Here is a 17,620-nt window from a genome sequence, read left to right as displayed (position 1 = left end):
TGTCAATTGTGTACTTAACCCTTTCCCACTCAGAAGCAAAAGTGGTCAGATTTATCAATATTGTCAATTGTGTACTTAACACTTTCCCATTCAGAAGCAAAAGTGGTCAGATATATCAATATTGTCAATTGTGTACTTAACCCTTTCCCACTCAGAAGCAAAAGTGGTCAGATATAATAATATTGTCAATTGTGTACTTGACCCTTTCCCACTCAGAGGCAAAAGTGGTCAATTTATCAATATTGTCAATTGTGTACTTAACCCTTTCCCATTCAGAGGCAAAAGAAGTCAGATTTATCAATATTGTCAATTGTGTACTTAACCCTTTCCCACACAGAAGCAAACATGGTCTGATATATCAATATTGTCAATTGTGTACTTAACCCTTTCCCACTCAGACGCAAAAGTGGTCAGATTTATCAATATTGTCAATTGTGTACTTAACCCTTTTCCACTCAGAAGCAAACATGGTCAGATATATCAATATTGTCAATTGTGTACTTAACCCTTTCCCACTTAGAAGCAAAAGTGGTCAGATATATCAATATTGTCAATTGTGTACTTAACCCTTTCCCACTCAGAAGCAAACGTGGTCAGATTTATAAATATTGTCAATTGTGTACTTAACCCTTTCCCATTCAGAGGCAAAAGAAGTCAGATTTATCAATATTGTCAATTGTGTACTTAACCCTTTCCCACTCAGAAGCAAACATGGTCTGATATATCAATATTGTCAATTGTGTATTTAACCCTTTCCCACTCAGAAGCAAAAGTGGTTAGATTTATCAATATTGTCAATTGTGTAACTTAACCCTTTCCCATTCAGAGGCAAAAGTGGTCAGATATATCAATATTTTCAATTGTGTACTTAACCCTTTCCCACTCAGATGCAAACGTGGTCAGATATATCAATATTGTCAATTGTGTACTTAACTCTTTCCCACTCAGAAGCAAAAGTGGTCAGATTTATCAATATTGTCAATTGTGTACTTAACCCTTTCCCACTCAGAAGCAAAAGTGGTCAGATTTATCAATATTGTCAATTGTGTACTTAACCCTTTCCCACTCAGAAGCAAAAGTGCTCAGATTTATCAATATTGTCAATTGTGTACTTAACCCTTTCCCACTCAGAAGCAAAAGTGGTCAGATTTATCAATATTGTCAATTGTGTACTTAACCCTTTCCCACTCAGAGGCAAAAGAGGTCAGATATATCAATATTGTCAATTGTGTACTTAACCCTTTCCCACTCAGAGGCAAAAGTGGTCAGATATATCAATATAGTCAATTGTGTACTTAACCTTTTCCCACTCAGAAGCAAACATGGTCAGATATATCAATATTGTCAATTGTGTACTTAACCCTTTCCCACTCAGAAGCAAAAGTGGTCAGATTTATCAATATTGTCAATTGTGTACTTAACCCTTTCCCACTCAGAAGCAAAAGTGGTCAGATTTATCAATATTGTCAATTGTGTACTAAACCCTTTCCCACTCAGAGGCAAAAGTGGTCAGATTTATCAATATTGTCAATTGTGTACTTAACCCTTTCCCACTCAGAAGCAAAAGTGGTCAGATATAATTATATTGTCAATTGTGTACTTGACCCTTTCCCACTCAGAGGCAAAAGTGGTCAATTTATCAATATTGTCAATTGTGTACTTAACCCTTTCCCATTCAGAGGCATTAGTGGTCAGATATATCAATATTGTCAATTGTGTACTTAACCCTTTCCCACTCAGAAGCAAACATGGTCAGATATATCAATATTGTCAATTGTGTACTTAACCCTTTCCCACTCAGAAGCAAAAGTGGTCAGATTTATCAATATTGTCAATTGTGTACTTAACCCTTTCCCACTCAGAAGCAAACGTGGTCAGATATATCAATATTGTCAATTGTGTACTTAACCCTTTCCCACTCAGAAGCAAAAGTGGTCAGATTTATCAATATTGTCAATTGGGTACTTAACCCTTTCCCATTCAGAAGCAAACGTTGTCAGATATATCAATATTGTCAATTGTGTACCTAACCCTTTCCCACTCAGAAGCAAAAGTGGTCAGATATAATAAAATTGTCAATTGTGAACTTAAACCTTTCCCACTCAGAAGCAAAAGTGGTCATATACAATAAAATTGTCAATTGTGTACTTAACCCTTTCCCACTCAGAAGCAAAAGTGGTCAGATATAATAATATTTTCAATTGTGTTCTTAACCCTTTCCCACTCAGAAGCAAAAGTGGTCAGACATAATAATATTGTCAACTGTGTACTTAACCCTGTCCCACTCAAAAGCAAAAGTGGTCAGATATAATAATATTGTCAAATGTGCAAACAGCATAAAGCCAGAATAGCCTGCGGGAAACTCGCAGTTTGTTCAGGTGTTATGCTGTTTGCTGCTCATCATTATCTCAGGGTTGGAAATGAAGCCTTTAAAACTGGAATCTAGAAAGAAATGTCTTTATTTAAATTTAACTTTTGAAGGGACTTTAAATGCGTAAAAATATGTATCTTAGTGGTAAAGGGTTAATCAATCTGAAGAAATATTTCTGGCCAAAGCCATTTCAGGCAACATAACTTTTTTCGGGAATGACAATATGCATTTTAAAGTGCACCTTATTAGTATTTTACTTGTCTATATATTATAAGCCCAGTACAATGTCTGGTATTTATTGTTTCAATGAAAAACAAGAAACCGTCTGAGACGGGTGATTCTCCCCAAAGTTTTTTTTGTCACAATATTGCACTTTATATTCAGATAAAAGGAAACGTCTTGAGGGCACAGTAGTTGGGAGGACAATATTTTTTTATAGAAAATTTCAAAGGGCCATAACTCTGTGAAAAATCATCCGACCAGAACCCGCTGATAAAATGCACATCTCCTCTTGGTAGTGAAGCTTCCCATAAAGTTTTATTGAATTCTGGTCACGAGTTGCTGAGAAATAGCCCGGACAAGAATTGCACTATAGGTACAGTTAATGGAAAATTTCAAAGGGCCATAATTCTGTGAAAAATTATCCGACCAGAACCCGCTGATAATATGCACATCTCCTCTTAGTAGTAAAGTTTCCCATAAAGTTTCATTGAATTCCGGTCATTAATTGCTGAGAAATAGCCCAGACAAAAATTGTGCATGGACGGACGGACACACGGACAGACAGACGAAGCGGCGACTATATGCTCCCCACCAAAAAAATTGGGGGAGCATAAAAAAATGTGTTTAACTTCAGGTATAGACTGCCTGAATATTGGAAATATTTGAATATTGTAAATCTCAGTCAATTAGCAATAAGAAAACATATTTTTGTATATAAATACAAGAAGGAAAGCAGACAGGCAAGGTACATAAGTGTTAAATATGCAAGTGCATAATGTTTGCGATTTATAAATCTGGACAAGAAAATTAATGGCTAGACTTTTGCAAAAAATCAACACTTTTTTACGTTGTAACAATATTATCAAGTCAACAAAATGGTTGCACAAAGCATGATGTACGCTTCTAACGTAATTTAATTCAAATGTTGCCAGTACATACTGCTCTTAAGGCCACATCTGAGAGAGCCTCAAACCTCTGGTTCCGGTCTGTCGAAGGTTCATCAGGTACAGCTTGCTGTAAATACATTAGAGTCTGGGTTGTACACCATGTAAAATAATTAAAGATGTATGTCAATTTGTAAAACTTCCTTATAAGTGTTACATTTTATACACATACAAATTCAATATTGAGTGTAAATAAGAGTGTTGCCTTTAACACTTACTGCTATTAATTTTCACTAATTTATGATGATTTACAAAGATGACCAGTGACATGCATCAAAACTAAATCTATAAGATATGAACATAAAAGGAGTCCATAGTCTTTTCTATAAATAATTGTATATAATATTCATTACTGATACATAAATGATATGCCTACATGTTAACTGCAGATTTGTCACCCTGTTTCATAATATATTATAATAGAATAAGTGGTGCAAAATAACAGCAATCCACCTACTTTGCGTATCTGATTGTGGTCTGTGAACACTAGCAAGTCCTGCTTGTCAGTAATACTGATTTCTGTGCACTGTACTTTGTTTCTTGTTCGTTTCTTAGGATCTGACTTGGACCTTTGTTCTGTTGACTGTTTGCTCAATTCTGATTGGTTTGTTTCAACACAGGTGCCCAATGAGTCTGAATTTGATTGGTCCGGTGCAGAATGGGTGGAGTTTAAGTTAGAGACACTTTCTGGCAAATGCTTTGAGTACTTCTTTTCAGTAGAAACCAGTTGCTGCAATTAAAAGATAAGCATGTTTAGCACACTCAAAATACAAAGTGAGCCACATCATGCAAAAATGGGTCTTAAACCATATGCGGCCAACATAGCTCCAAGCTCGCCTGCACAATCAAGTTCCTGACCAGCCTATGCATATAGCGTACGACCCATTATCACATGACGAAGATCAAATGACGTCACTGATAAGCAAAAAAAAAAAAGCATATACATCATTAAAGGCGGCTGGTGCAAGGTGATTTTAGTTGTTTGGAAGAGCATGTACGCGTTTTCAATGGACAAGTGCTTATTTGTAAAATTCCTGACTACAGTTTTTAAGTTTGATTCAACAATTCAACTCAAAACAAAACAAAACATACTGAACTAAAATGTTTCATTTTTTAAAACAAGTGTTGTGTTATAATGTTAAGTCAGTATTAACATTATTGTAATTGGTTGTAAAATAACTAAGTGTGTCATATCTTTTTACGAGAGCAATGCTCATTTTATTGTGTTTTGGTCCAGTCTAAATCGTAATTGAATTAAGCACGCTCTGATCCAGCAGTACTTTGTAACATCCTTAATGGATCCAGATGTTATCCACACACACCAACCAGTCTCTGTTTGTATGTCTTCATGTACTCACACACCTACCAGTCTCTGTTTGTATGTCTTGGTGTCCATACACCTACCAGTCTCTGTTTGTATGTCTTGGTGTCCACACACCTAACAGTATCTGTTTGTATGTCTTGGTGTCCACACACACCTACAAGTCTCTGTTTGTATGTCTTGTTGTCCACACACCTACCAATCTCTGTCTGTATGTCTTGGTGTCCACACACCTACCAGTCTCTGCTTGTATGTCTTGGTGTCCATACACACCTACCAGTCTCTGCTTGTATGTGTTGGTGTTCACACACACCTACCAGTCTCTGCTTGTATGTCTTGGTGTCCACACACACCTACCTGTCTCTGTTTGTATGTCTTGGTGTCCACACACACCTACCAGTCTCTGTTTGTATGTCTTGGTGTCCACACACACCTACCTGTCTCTGTTCGTATGTCTTGGTGTCCACACACACCTACCAGTCTCTGTTTGTATGTCTTGGTGTCCACATACCTACCAGTCTCTGTTTGTACGCCTTTCCTACACACCTACCAGTCTCTGTTTGTATGTCTTGGTGTCCACACACCTACCAGTCTCTGTTTGTATGTCTTGGTGTCCACACACACCTTCCAGTCTCTGTTTGTATGTCTTGGGTGTCAACACACACCTACCAGTATCTGTTTGTATGTCTTGGTGTCCACACACCTACCAGTCTCTGTTTGTATGTCTTGGTGTCCACACAAACACACCAGTCTCTGTTTGTATGTCTTGGTGTCCACATACACCTACCAGTCTCTGTTTGTATGTCTTGGTGTCCACACACACCTACCAGTCTCTGTCTGTATGTCTTCGTGTCCTCACACACCTACCAGTCTCTGTTTTTATGTCTTGGTGTCCACACACCTACCAGTCTCTGTTTGTATGTCTTGGTGTCCACACACCTACCAGTCTCTGTGTGTATGTCTTGGTGTCCACACACCTACCAGTCTCTGTTTGTATGTCTTGGTGTCCACACACCTACCAATCTCTGTCTGTATGTCTTGGTGTCCACACACACCTACCAGTCTCTGTTTGTATGCCTTGGTGTCCACACATACCTACCAGTCTCTGTCTGTATGTCTTGGTGTCCACACACCTACCAGTCTCTGTCTGTATGTCTTTGTGTCCACACACACCTACCACTCTCTGTCTGTATGTCTTGGTGTCCACACACCTACCAATCTGTGTCTGTATGTCTTGGTGTCCACACACCTTCCAGTCTCTGTTTGTATGTCTTGGTGTCCACACACACCTACCAGTCTCTGTCTGTTTGTCTTTGTGTCCACACATACCTACCACTCTCTGTTTGTATGTCTTGGTGTCCACACACCTACCAGTCTCTGTTTGTATGTCTTGATGTCTACACACACCTAGCAGTCTCTGTTTGTATGTATTGGGAGTCCACACACACTTACCTGTCTCTGTCTGTATGTCTTGGTGTCCACAGGCATCTTCAGGAGGTCTCTCATTGGAATGCCCATCACACGCCCCAGGTCATCACACATGATCCCAAAGTTCAGCCAGTTGGACACGCTGATATCCTGCAGACATAATATTATGTTATAAATTGAGCCTTGTTCTGCAAAAACTGGGCTTAATGCTTTGGTGTAAGGTGTTGTCCAAGACTTTTGCACAGGCTGATAATGGATAATACTTTAAGTCTAAACTGGATTTTGTTAAAAAGAGACCTCCTTTAATCCCATAGCAAGAGATGTGTTTGTCAGAAACACAATGCCCCCTATTGCGCTGCTTTGATATTTTTTTTAAATATCAATTGGCAGGTACAGAAAATTATCTCACTTTAAAGCTTATTACTTCCCTGAGATTTGTTTTTTTTTTACCTTTGACCTTGAAGTGACCTTGACCTTTCACCACTAAAAATGTGCAGCTCTATGAGATACACATGCATGCCAAATATCAAGTTGCTATCTTCAATATTGCAAAAGTTATGGCCAATGTTAAAAGTTTTCAGATGGACTGACTGACGGACGGACAAACAGTTCAAATGCTATATGCCACCCTACCAGGGGCATAAAAAGAGAAAGTGTTGGCTGTGATTAGCCTGTGCACACTGCACATGCTTATCTGGGACGAGAATTTAAGCACATGCCTTAAGCCCAGTTTTTCACAGAACGTGGCTCAATTATTTGAAATCATCATTTGAAATATCCTGAGCCTTGATTGGACAATTTTAAAGGCTTATCCTGAGCCTTGATTGGACAATTTTAAAGCCTTATCTTGCATCCTAATTGGTCAAATTTAAAGCCTTAACCTGTACTCTAATTGGAGAATTATAATATACCCAGATTAGACAATTTAAAAGTCTTATACTTTACACATATTACAAAATGTTAAAGCCTTATACTGTACCCAGATTGCACTATTTTAAAGACTTATAATGTACCCTGATTAGACAATTTTAAAGCCTTATCCTGCACCCTGACTGGAACATTTAAAGCCTTATCCCGTTCCATGATTTAAAAATTTTAAAGCCTTATCATGCACCCTGATACGACAATTTTAAAGCCTTATCCTGTACCCTGATTGGACAATTGTAAAGCTTTATACTGCACCCAGATTGGACAATTTTAAAGCCTTATACTGCACCCAGATTGGATAATTTTAAAGCCTTATACTGTACCCAGATTGAACAATTTAGAAGTTTTATACTGCAAAAAAATTGGACAATTTTAAAGCTATGTACTGTACCCAGATAGGACAATGTTAAAGCTTTATACAATACCCAGATAGCAAAAGTTAAAATCCTTATCATGTACCCAGATTGGACCATTTAACAGCTTTATACTGCACCCAGATTGGACAATTGTATAGTCTTATACTGTACCCAGACTCGAAAATTTTAAAGCTTTCCACTGTGTCCAGATTGGACAATTTTAAAGACTTATACTGTACCCAGGTAGGACAATTTTAAAAAGCTTTATCCTGTACCCAGATTAAACCATTTTAAAGCTTCATACTGTACCCAGATTGGACCATTTTAAAGACTTATACTGTACCCATATTTGACCATTTAAAGCTTTATACTGTTTCCAGATTGGACAATTTTAAAAAGCCTTATACTGTACCCAGATTGCACAATGTTGATTTGAGAGGTAGTAGGAATACGACTCGTCTGTCCGTTTCAGTGGAGTTCCTTGATACATTAGGGTGCGACACTTCAAATAGCGAGCACGATTTGTGTTTAGTCTGAAACATTTAATGAGAACAACCTTTTAATTTCATGTTTTTTAGTGATTTAAAGGAACATATTAGAAAATTGAAATGTACTGCTTAAATAGTTCATCACACATGTAGTGCTAAAACAGTAAAACATACCACAATGAACTGCTTAAACAGCGAAACATATCACGCTGGTAACATTATCTATTGATAATCATGATTGTTAATACATATAGTAAAACATAAAAAAATACTAAGATTTTTTGTAGCTAATTTATGCAAATTCATAAAACATTGGTTTGTTCAGTTTTAAGCCTAAGAGAGCTTGCAATAAATGTAGTGTACAAAACATACAAATGTAGCTTCAGTAAATCAAATTGTTCAATGGTTTTGTTTTGATTATTTACTTTAGTCATAAAGGTTAAGTAATCAAGAATTTGTTGAATCAGTTTAATGTATAAAAGAGAAATAAAATAAAATGGGATAAGACAAAAGTTTTCAGATTTTGTATCAATCAAGATTATAGCTAGATTTGTTAGAAAATGCTCCTTTGAATTTCCATGGCAAATTAAATAAGATTGCAAATGAATAAAAAAAAATTGTCAGGTTGTTTATTAATGTACTTAAATAATATGCAAAAACTGTAACATTTACAAAAATATTAATTACAGTTAATTTTTTGTAAACAATGAAGTAAATGAAAATACACATTGACCCTTTCCTGCTTAGAAGCAAAGTGAAAATGGCTATAGGCAACCAGCATAAAACCAGACCAGCCGGTGAGTAACTTGCAGTCCTTTCAGGTTTGATGCCCTTTGCTGCTCATCTGTATCTTAGGGTTGGAAATTAAACCTTTAAAACTTCAATCTATAAACAAAGGTCTTCAATTGATGATTTTGCTTATGGACTTCTAATGGGCCAAAGTCTGTATCTACAATGTAAAGTACTAAAGCTGTGGCTCACCCATAATTATCATCGGATGCAATGAAGATTCCATTATAGAAGTATGCGGATGCCATAGAGGTCGCCATGAAGACGCTGTCAACATCACTCTGCGGGAAACATGGATTCTCAAGGTCACGGAATATCGTGTCGAATTTGTCAGCAGTGGAAGCCACCTTGTGCTCCTTAGAGAAATAAAACTACATTTTAGCCTCGCTCACACATGTTTAACCCTTTGTCACTAATAAAATGTATTTTTAGGCATTAGTAGTCTCTAAGAAAGTCATATTTAATTGAAGACCTTCCTTACTCGTTTCAAGATTTAAAGGCTTCATTTCCAACCCTAAGTTACTGATTAGCATCAAACAGCATAAAACATGAACAGGCTGCAAGTTATTCGCAGGCTGTTCTGGTTTCATGCTGTTTGCACATAGCCATTTTCTCTTTGCTTCTGAGTGGGAAAGGTTTAAAATAAGTGCCTGAAGTGTTGTCCTAGATAAGCCTCTGCAGTCAGACACTTTCCGCTTTTATTGCATTTTTCGTTCAAAGGAAGCATCTTCTTAGCATAAATCCAGTTAGGGTACAAGGGAAGTCTCTGATAACCTCAGCAGACTGCAAAAGCTGATCCAGGAAGACACTTCACACACATGCATTAAGCCCGACTTTACCAGACCCAGACTCATATATTAGAAATAATAGCATAACAAATCAGATTCTTTAAGGATAGCAGTGCTTACCTGAGATAAAAAGGAACTGACAAATGTTATGACCAAGTTTCATGAAGAGTTAACTATAAATGTTACATTAAGATAGCTAACAAGATTTTACAATAGCCATATTAGGATAAATTCCCAGCCCCCAAAAGGCCATGTTTTTCAACAGACCGGCACGATTTTCTAACTCATCAAGATATCATTAAACTAGAGCTTTGTCACAGACGTGACGTATACCCCCACGTGCCGCATTGACAAAGACTATTTTGCATGCTCTCTTCACAAAACAAGAGAATCTAATTTATGGGGATTTTTAAAAATTATTATACCATTATCATTTATAGCCATTTTGACCTTTGAACTCTTGAATTCTTTCACATGACATGCCGTCCAATAACTGTGAACAAAATTAATGTACAGAGTCATTTTAAAATCTCACTATGAATGACATAGTTATGGCCAGGACAAAATCATTTATTGCCATTTTTGACCTTTGAACTAAAAGTGTGACCTTACCTTGGAGATATTGACGTAATTCTTTCACGCGACACACCGTCCACTGATGCTGAACAAATGTGCCAAATGATTTTAAAATATCACAATGAACGATATAGTTATAGCCCGGACAAGCTCATTTATGGCCATTTTTGACCTTTGAACTCAAATAGTGACCTTGACCTTGGAGATATCTTAGTAATTCTTTCGCCAAACACACCATCCAATGATGGTGAACACATGTGCCAAATGATTTTTAAATCTCACAATGAACGACATAGTTATGGCCCGGACAAGCTCATTAATGGCCATTATTGACTTTTGAACTCAAAGTGTAACCTTGACCTTGGAGATATCAACGTGATTCTTTCGCACGACACACTGTCCAATGATGGTGAACACATGTGCCAAATGATTCACAATGAACCAAATAGTTATGGCCCGGACAAGCTCATTTATGGCCATTTTTGACCTTCAAACTAAAAGTGTGACCTTAACTTTGGAGATATGGACGTTATTCTTTCACGTGACACACCATCCAATGATGGTGAACAAATGTGCCAAATGATTTTAAATTCTCACAATGAACTACATAGTTATGGCCCGGACAAGCTCATTTATGGCCATTTTTGACCTTTGAACTTTAAGTGTGACCTTGACCTTGGAGATCTTTTTTTTGTGCAACACACTGTCCAATGATGGTGAACAAATGTGCCAAATCATTTTTAAATCTTACAATGAATGACATAGTTATGGTCCGGACAAGCTCATTTATGATCGTTATACTCAAAGTGTGACCTTGACCTTGAAGATATCGACGTTATTCTTTCGCGCGACACACCTTCCAATGATGACGAACACATTTCCCAAATGATTTTAAAATCTCACCAAAAATGACAAAGTTATGGCCCGGACAAGCATTTGACTTTTGAACTCCAAGTTTGACCTTGACCTTTGAGATATCGACGTACTTTTTTCACACGACACACCGTCCCATGATGGTGAACAGATGTACCAAGTCATTTTAAAATCTAATGATAAATGACATAGTTATGGTCCAGACAAACTTTCAATTAAAAACACACTTATTGACCCCGTGACCTAGTTTTTGACCTGGCATGACCCATATTCAAATTTGACCTAGACATCATCTAGATACAACTTCTGACCAAGTTTGGTGAAGATCAGATGAAATTTTGGGACAGACCGACCAACTGACCGACAAAGTGATTCCTATATAGCCCCCATTACCAATGGTAATGGGGGTTTAAAAATATATTCTTACTGATTTTTTTTTAAGATTGGACAATAAATGTTTTAGAGTGTTAACAAGTTTTTACTATAGCCATAAAATAAAAAATACCCACCCCCACCCCCCCTAACCCTGGTGGTCATGTTTTTCATCCAACCCGAACCATTTTCATACTCGTCCAAAATATCATTGGGACAAATCTTCTGACCAAGTTTTATGATGATCGGACAATAAATTCGATAAATTTGGCCTCTAGAGTGTAAACAAGGTTTTACTTTAGCCATATCAGGAAAAATCTGCCGCCCCCTAGCGGCCATGTTTTTCAACCAACCGGAACCATTTTGCATTTCTTTATTGGCACAAATCTTCTGACCAAATTTCATGCTGATTAGACCATAAATGTGGCCTCTAGATTGTTAACTGGGCTAATGTTGACACTGCACCATGCACAACGCACGATGGACAACGGAATAAGGCGATCACCAAAGCTCACCATGAGCACATTGTGCTCACGTGAGCTAAATAAATCATTCCATTCCATTTAGATTTTTTCTTGTTATGTATCATTATCCACATGAAAAGCAGAACATTCAGAATTCCAGATTTGTGCTGGAATGTATTAACACTTACTTAGTTGTTAAAGGATTTGGATAATTCAAATATCACAAACATCACAATGTACTTGTTTTTGGATTAATAAACCAAGTTTATATGATATTTTATGATATGTTACCGTTAAAGAAATTTCACTATGAGCCAATTAGAAATTAGCTCAACCAAACTGCTTTTATATTATCATGTAAATAGTAGATAAAAGCTAATTTCTAAGAGTCACGATTATTAACCAGCAGTCCTGAATTCCTTTATAATATTTAAACCAGAACTAAATTAAAAGAATTTGTTCAGATTTTGGCATTTTTTTTAAGTTTGTCATAAATGGCTTTAACTGGCAAAATTTAACATTCATACTAAAGACTTCAAATGTAATACAACAAAAACATTCATACTAAAGACTTCAAATGTAATACAACAAGAGAATTTAAGAAAGAAAAAGAAATTAAACAAGAATATCAGTGAAATTGATGGATGCTCCCCGATGATGCACTTTGTCAATCTATGTGTTAATAACCACATAAAAAAATCTTTTATTAGCCTCGGTGACCTTGACCCCAGTGACCTCAAACCTCATCAAAAGGTAGAGGTTCATGCAAGGTACCTACATGCCAAATATGAGAGAGATCGGTAAAGTATTGAAGGTGCTATGAGAAACTGTAACAAAAGTGTGACGGAAGGAAGGAAGGAAGGAAGGACGGAAGGAAGGAAGGAAGGAAGGAGGAGGGAGGAGGGAGGGAGGGAGTTTGAAGAGGGAGGAGGAGGGAGGAGGGAGGTGTAGTGACTGCCTTTCTTGTGCATGAAGAAGGTGAAACAGGTGGCAAGACTAAAGGAAGGATTTCCCCTTCAAAGAAAGGAAGCTTCCTTCTTGAAGGCCTGTCCTTTCCTCCTCCTTCCTTCCTTCCTTCCTTCCCCTTACGCCTTCCTCCCCTTCCTTCTGTCCTTCCTTCCTTAAGGAGCAGGAGGACGGAAAAGGAGGACAAAGCGCAACTATATGCTCCCCCGAAAATTTCTCTGGGGAGCATACACAATAGGTTTACCCCACCTAGGTACAGACGCCAATGCCAACTGGATTTAAAACGCTATCCCCTGTGTACCATGCAACCATCTGGTATCGTTACTTTGTCTTGAAGGCAATTAAATTCAAACAAGACTATTGCCAAGCAATAAAAGTCCCCTACCGGCTCCACCATTGTCAGAAATTCCACCACTGTCAGAATATTTTTTTTATTTGTTGCCATTGCAACGAGAATTTTTTACGTAGGAACAAAATTAAATGACGTGCATAATGTCCATATTGCCATCTAGCCATGTTCCAAGTTTCATTAAAAAATATTAAAAACTTAAAATGTTATCGCAGGATCCAGAAAACCACCATTTTCAGCAGTATTTCTAGTCTATTTGTTGCCATAGCAACCAGAATTTTAGACGGTGGAACAAAATAAATTGACGTGCATAATGGCCATTTTGCCATCTATCCATGTTCCAAGTTTCATGAAAAAATATTAAGACCTTTTAAAGTTATCGCAGGGTCCAGAAAACCACCATTTTCAGCAGTATTTCTAGTATATTTGTTGCCATAGCAACCAAAATTTTTGACGTAGGAACAAAATGAAATAACGTGCATAATGTCCATATTGCCATCTATCCATGTTTCAAGTTTCATGACAAAATGTTAAGAACTTAAAAAGTTATCGTAGGATCCAGAAAAAAACACCATTTTCAGCAGTATTTCTAGTCAATTTGTTGCCATAGCAACCAGAATTCTTGACATAGGAACAAAATGAAATGACGTGCATAATGTCCATATTGCCATCTATCCATGTTTCAAGTTTCATGAAAAAATAAGAACTTTTAAAGTTATTGCAGGATCCAGAAAAGTGTGATGGACAGACAGACAGACAGACAGACTGAAAGACTGACAGAAGGAGCGCAAACCATAAGTCCCCTCCGGTGAAACCAGTAGGGGACTAATAAGCTATCCACGCAATGTCACAAAATATTTATATAAAAACAATAACAGTAGCACTCCAAATTTTGTAATCCTTCTGTTTTTGTAAGGCTTTTTTTTATCAATTTCTAATGATGATTACTAATAAAAAACAATTTATTTTCAGTACAAGTCTACATCATTACTGTTATTTCGCTCCCTGTAAAGTTTTCTTGTTTGTTCATTTTTCATCATTTGAGAAAAAGTTAGAAAATTTTCATTCTGACAATCCGTGAATAATATTCCTGTTGGCTCAAGTAGTTGGTAACATAAGAGGAACTACCAATGCATATGAGCCGCTCTCTGAAAAATTGGGGCAAATCGCATGTGCTTAAAGTGTATGCCAGAGTAGCCTGTGCCGTCCACACATGCTAATCAGGGATGATACTTTAAGATTTTACGGAATTTTAAGTTTAAAGGAGGTTTGTTCTAAACAAAAATCCAGTTTAAGCAGAAAGTGTCATCCCTGATTGACCTGTGTTGACTGCACAGACTAATCTGGAAAGACACTTTACCCACATGCATTAAGCACCTTTTTCCCACAGCATGGCTTGTTAATTAAACAACCAAGAGTAAGGAGTATAGATGCGTAGGAATTAAATCAGGAGTGCAAAGCACGAGTGCTTTGATAACACCCATCCATACTCCTTACTGTGGGTTATTCAACAACAAACCATCATAGAAAAATATTATTTCGATTCTAACACGATTCTGATTGATTTGGTACAAGCTTTTGGACGTGAACTATATTTTTCAATACTCCACCCTTCTTAGCACAAAGTTGACTATTAAGTGACGTCATTGAATTTTTCAAACATATGACGTCCTTTTCATTCATAAATATTTTGCAAATCACGTCACTTTCATTGAGAACAAAAATCGTAGAAACTTAATGACATCACGTTTATTGATGCTACTGAAAAGCTGACATGATATAAATGTTTTCTGATTTACGTTTCCTAACAAATAACATTCTTTGTAGGCGTGGTTATGCCACTCATCACAAAATATACAATTTGTGTTTCATTACATTTATATACATGCTACATTTATTACATTTCTTATTGCAGAATAACCCACATTTGATTTCCTTCTTTGTCTATGGAAAACAAGTTGCGTGTAGTGTTAGAATTATAAATATAGCATAAATAGTTGCATTCTTTATGTTATAGCAGTACATCTACATATAAAAAGTGGTTTTGTTATAATTTGAATGGTGTATCATTTACTTGTTGCAGTTTTTTGCCATATCAATTTATGATCCGATTAACTCGGCCATCCCCGGGCCGTTTCATAAACGATCGTACGACAATGTTAACTTACGAGAGAATTTTGTAATCTTAATAAGTAGACGAACTAGCTCGCTATGCTCGTCAAATATATAAGGCGCTTGATATGCCAATGTAATTAATTAAGTACTAAAAATTTATAATCATCTGATATGGACTTAAGCAATTATGTATCTTCGAAAAATGTATCGTATCGTAAATGTGTACTACGATGTTTATTGAAACGGCCCCCTGGACTTTAAAAATCCTGAGATTCACTTACTTCAGTACCACACCAGCGTAATGCTCTCACAGGGGAGGAGTGGAACTGGTATGTGCTGCACGGCAACAGTTGCCGGGGGTGATCAGTTCTCAGCCACTGCAGGGGGGACGCGGTCACTAGATGGAACAGCCGCACACTGCCTGAAATGGCATACAAGAAATAAGGAATACTTAAGCCATGATGAGAGACTATGCGAGAGTAGTTTGAATTGACTATACACATGAACTTAGATAATTGACACATGTTTTTTTTCTCACCATATTGGGAGAGGGGCCGATGCCCATGGGATTGAGGAAATTCACATCGTTTTGACTAAAATTGGAAAATTTGTGTGAAGTTTACAGATGGGAACGAATCATCTAATATAAGAAAATCTGCAGAGTATTTGAATCTAAAAATCATACATGTATTTGAATATTCGATTTTTATTTTAAAAACTTCAAAAAAAGTTTAAGTGCAAAGCATCATTTTGAGTTCCGACATTTGTGTATCACTCATTGTTTGGATAGCTGCCATCAATTAACAAGATATTAAACAGCGTGCAGGATAGTATCAAGAGAGGAGAAGTGATTTAATTGGTTTCACCCGGAGTTTTCATGGGTGTTTATACATAGTTTTTTATCCATTGTTCAAGATTAATGACTTGTTATTCACAGTTCAGTTTCACGCAATTAAGACAAAATAGAAATCAGTTTTGTGCTAGCTGGAGACATATCATTTACACTTTAACAGCTTTAATGAATATAGTAAGGATAGTGAATATTCTACGTTTAATGTTATTTACCTCATCAGGCCAGTGGATCAAGACAACCAATGAGAAGCCTTCATACCATCAGAGTAGCCAGTGAGTATCCTATCTGGCATCATCACAGGTCCCCAGTCCAGACAGGTGCAGGTCAGGCCCCTTCGTTCAGGCTCACGGTGCGCCAGCAGGGTCACAGAGGGCTCAACCTTCAGCGTCCTCACCTCACCCTCACCAGGGGCATCCAGGCTTGGAATGCTATGAAACAATTTCTATCTTGCATTAATAAATGAGCTTCACTCAGGGAAAACTGGGCTAAATGCATGTGCATAAAGTGTTGTCATGGGACACTTCCCTTTATCTTGAATTTTACTAAGAAGAGACTTCCTTTAAACAAAAAATACTCTACAAGCGGATAGTTACATCCTTGATTAGCCTGTGCAGACGGCACAATTTACACCCAGTTGTCCCATAATACACCTTCACTAGGGGCATCCAGGTGTGACATTCTATGAAACAATTGTTTTCCTCCATAATAAATGCATAATAAACGTTCCAGTTTTAATTGATTTACAGGTTTACTGACTCTACCTTAATAATCATATATACATGAACAAATAATGCAGGAAAATGTCATGACAGGCTAGATCTATATATATAAATCTCCATTAATCTACAAACCATTATGAACATTATATTTGAGGGTCACACTTAGAAAACCTGCCTTAATGAATGTACGTTAAGTGTTTTCTCAGATCAGCCTGTGCAGTCTGCACTGGTTAATGAATGTACGTTAAGTGTTTTCTCAGATCAGCTTGTGCAGTCTGCACTGGATAATCTGATAATTGATAGGAAGAGATTTCCTTTAAAACAAAAAATATCAAAAAAGCGTAGTGTCATCCCAGATTAACCTGTGCAGTCTGCAATCTGGGACAACACTTTGCTCACATGTATTAAGACCTGTTTTCCCAAAATGAAGCTTATTCATGCACTCTTAATGCGGTAAGTCCTCACCTGAAGATGCACACAGTTCCATCAGTAAACGCCAGGGCCAGCAGTCCTAGCCTCCTGTAGCACTCTGTAACCTGATGAGCCCCTCCACACGCAGACTGATACGCTCCTGTTGGGCACCAAGCCATCCCAGTCACATGACCAGAGTCGTGGGCCAGGTTGAACAGCAGCCTGGGAGGGTGAAGTGTAGTTGAGCTGAAATTCAATAAAAATTCAACACATGTGTCACATACAATT

At 37.2% G+C, this 17,620-nt stretch overlaps 1 protein-coding gene across 1 annotated transcript in view; it reads right to left on the bottom strand.

The window, feature by feature from the left end:
• Window positions 1–17,620, bottom strand: part of LOC127834468 (uncharacterized) — a 58,778-nt gene that overhangs the window by 17,699 nt on the left and 23,459 nt on the right. Inside the window, exons 12-19 of the mRNA XM_052360324.1 lie at window positions 17,387–17,578; window positions 16,461–16,630; window positions 15,631–15,770; window positions 9,039–9,202; window positions 7,982–8,102; window positions 6,311–6,436; window positions 3,995–4,267; window positions 3,533–3,607 (exon numbers count right to left, since the gene is read on the bottom strand). Of these exons, the coding sequence (XP_052216284.1) occupies window positions 3,533–3,607; window positions 3,995–4,267; window positions 6,311–6,436; window positions 7,982–8,102; window positions 9,039–9,202; window positions 15,631–15,770; window positions 16,461–16,630; window positions 17,387–17,578 (1,261 nt within the window). The remainder of the gene's footprint in view (window positions 1–3,532; window positions 3,608–3,994; window positions 4,268–6,310; window positions 6,437–7,981; window positions 8,103–9,038; window positions 9,203–15,630; window positions 15,771–16,460; window positions 16,631–17,386; window positions 17,579–17,620) is intronic.

This window comes from Dreissena polymorpha, chromosome 6 (genome assembly GCF_020536995.1).
Source record: "Dreissena polymorpha isolate Duluth1 chromosome 6, UMN_Dpol_1.0, whole genome shotgun sequence".
In the NCBI taxonomy this organism is placed as follows: Eukaryota; Metazoa; Mollusca; class Bivalvia; order Myida; family Dreissenidae; genus Dreissena; species Dreissena polymorpha.
The sequence above is the reverse complement of the archived record's forward strand: the minus strand, read 5'-3'. Positions and strand labels throughout refer to the sequence as shown.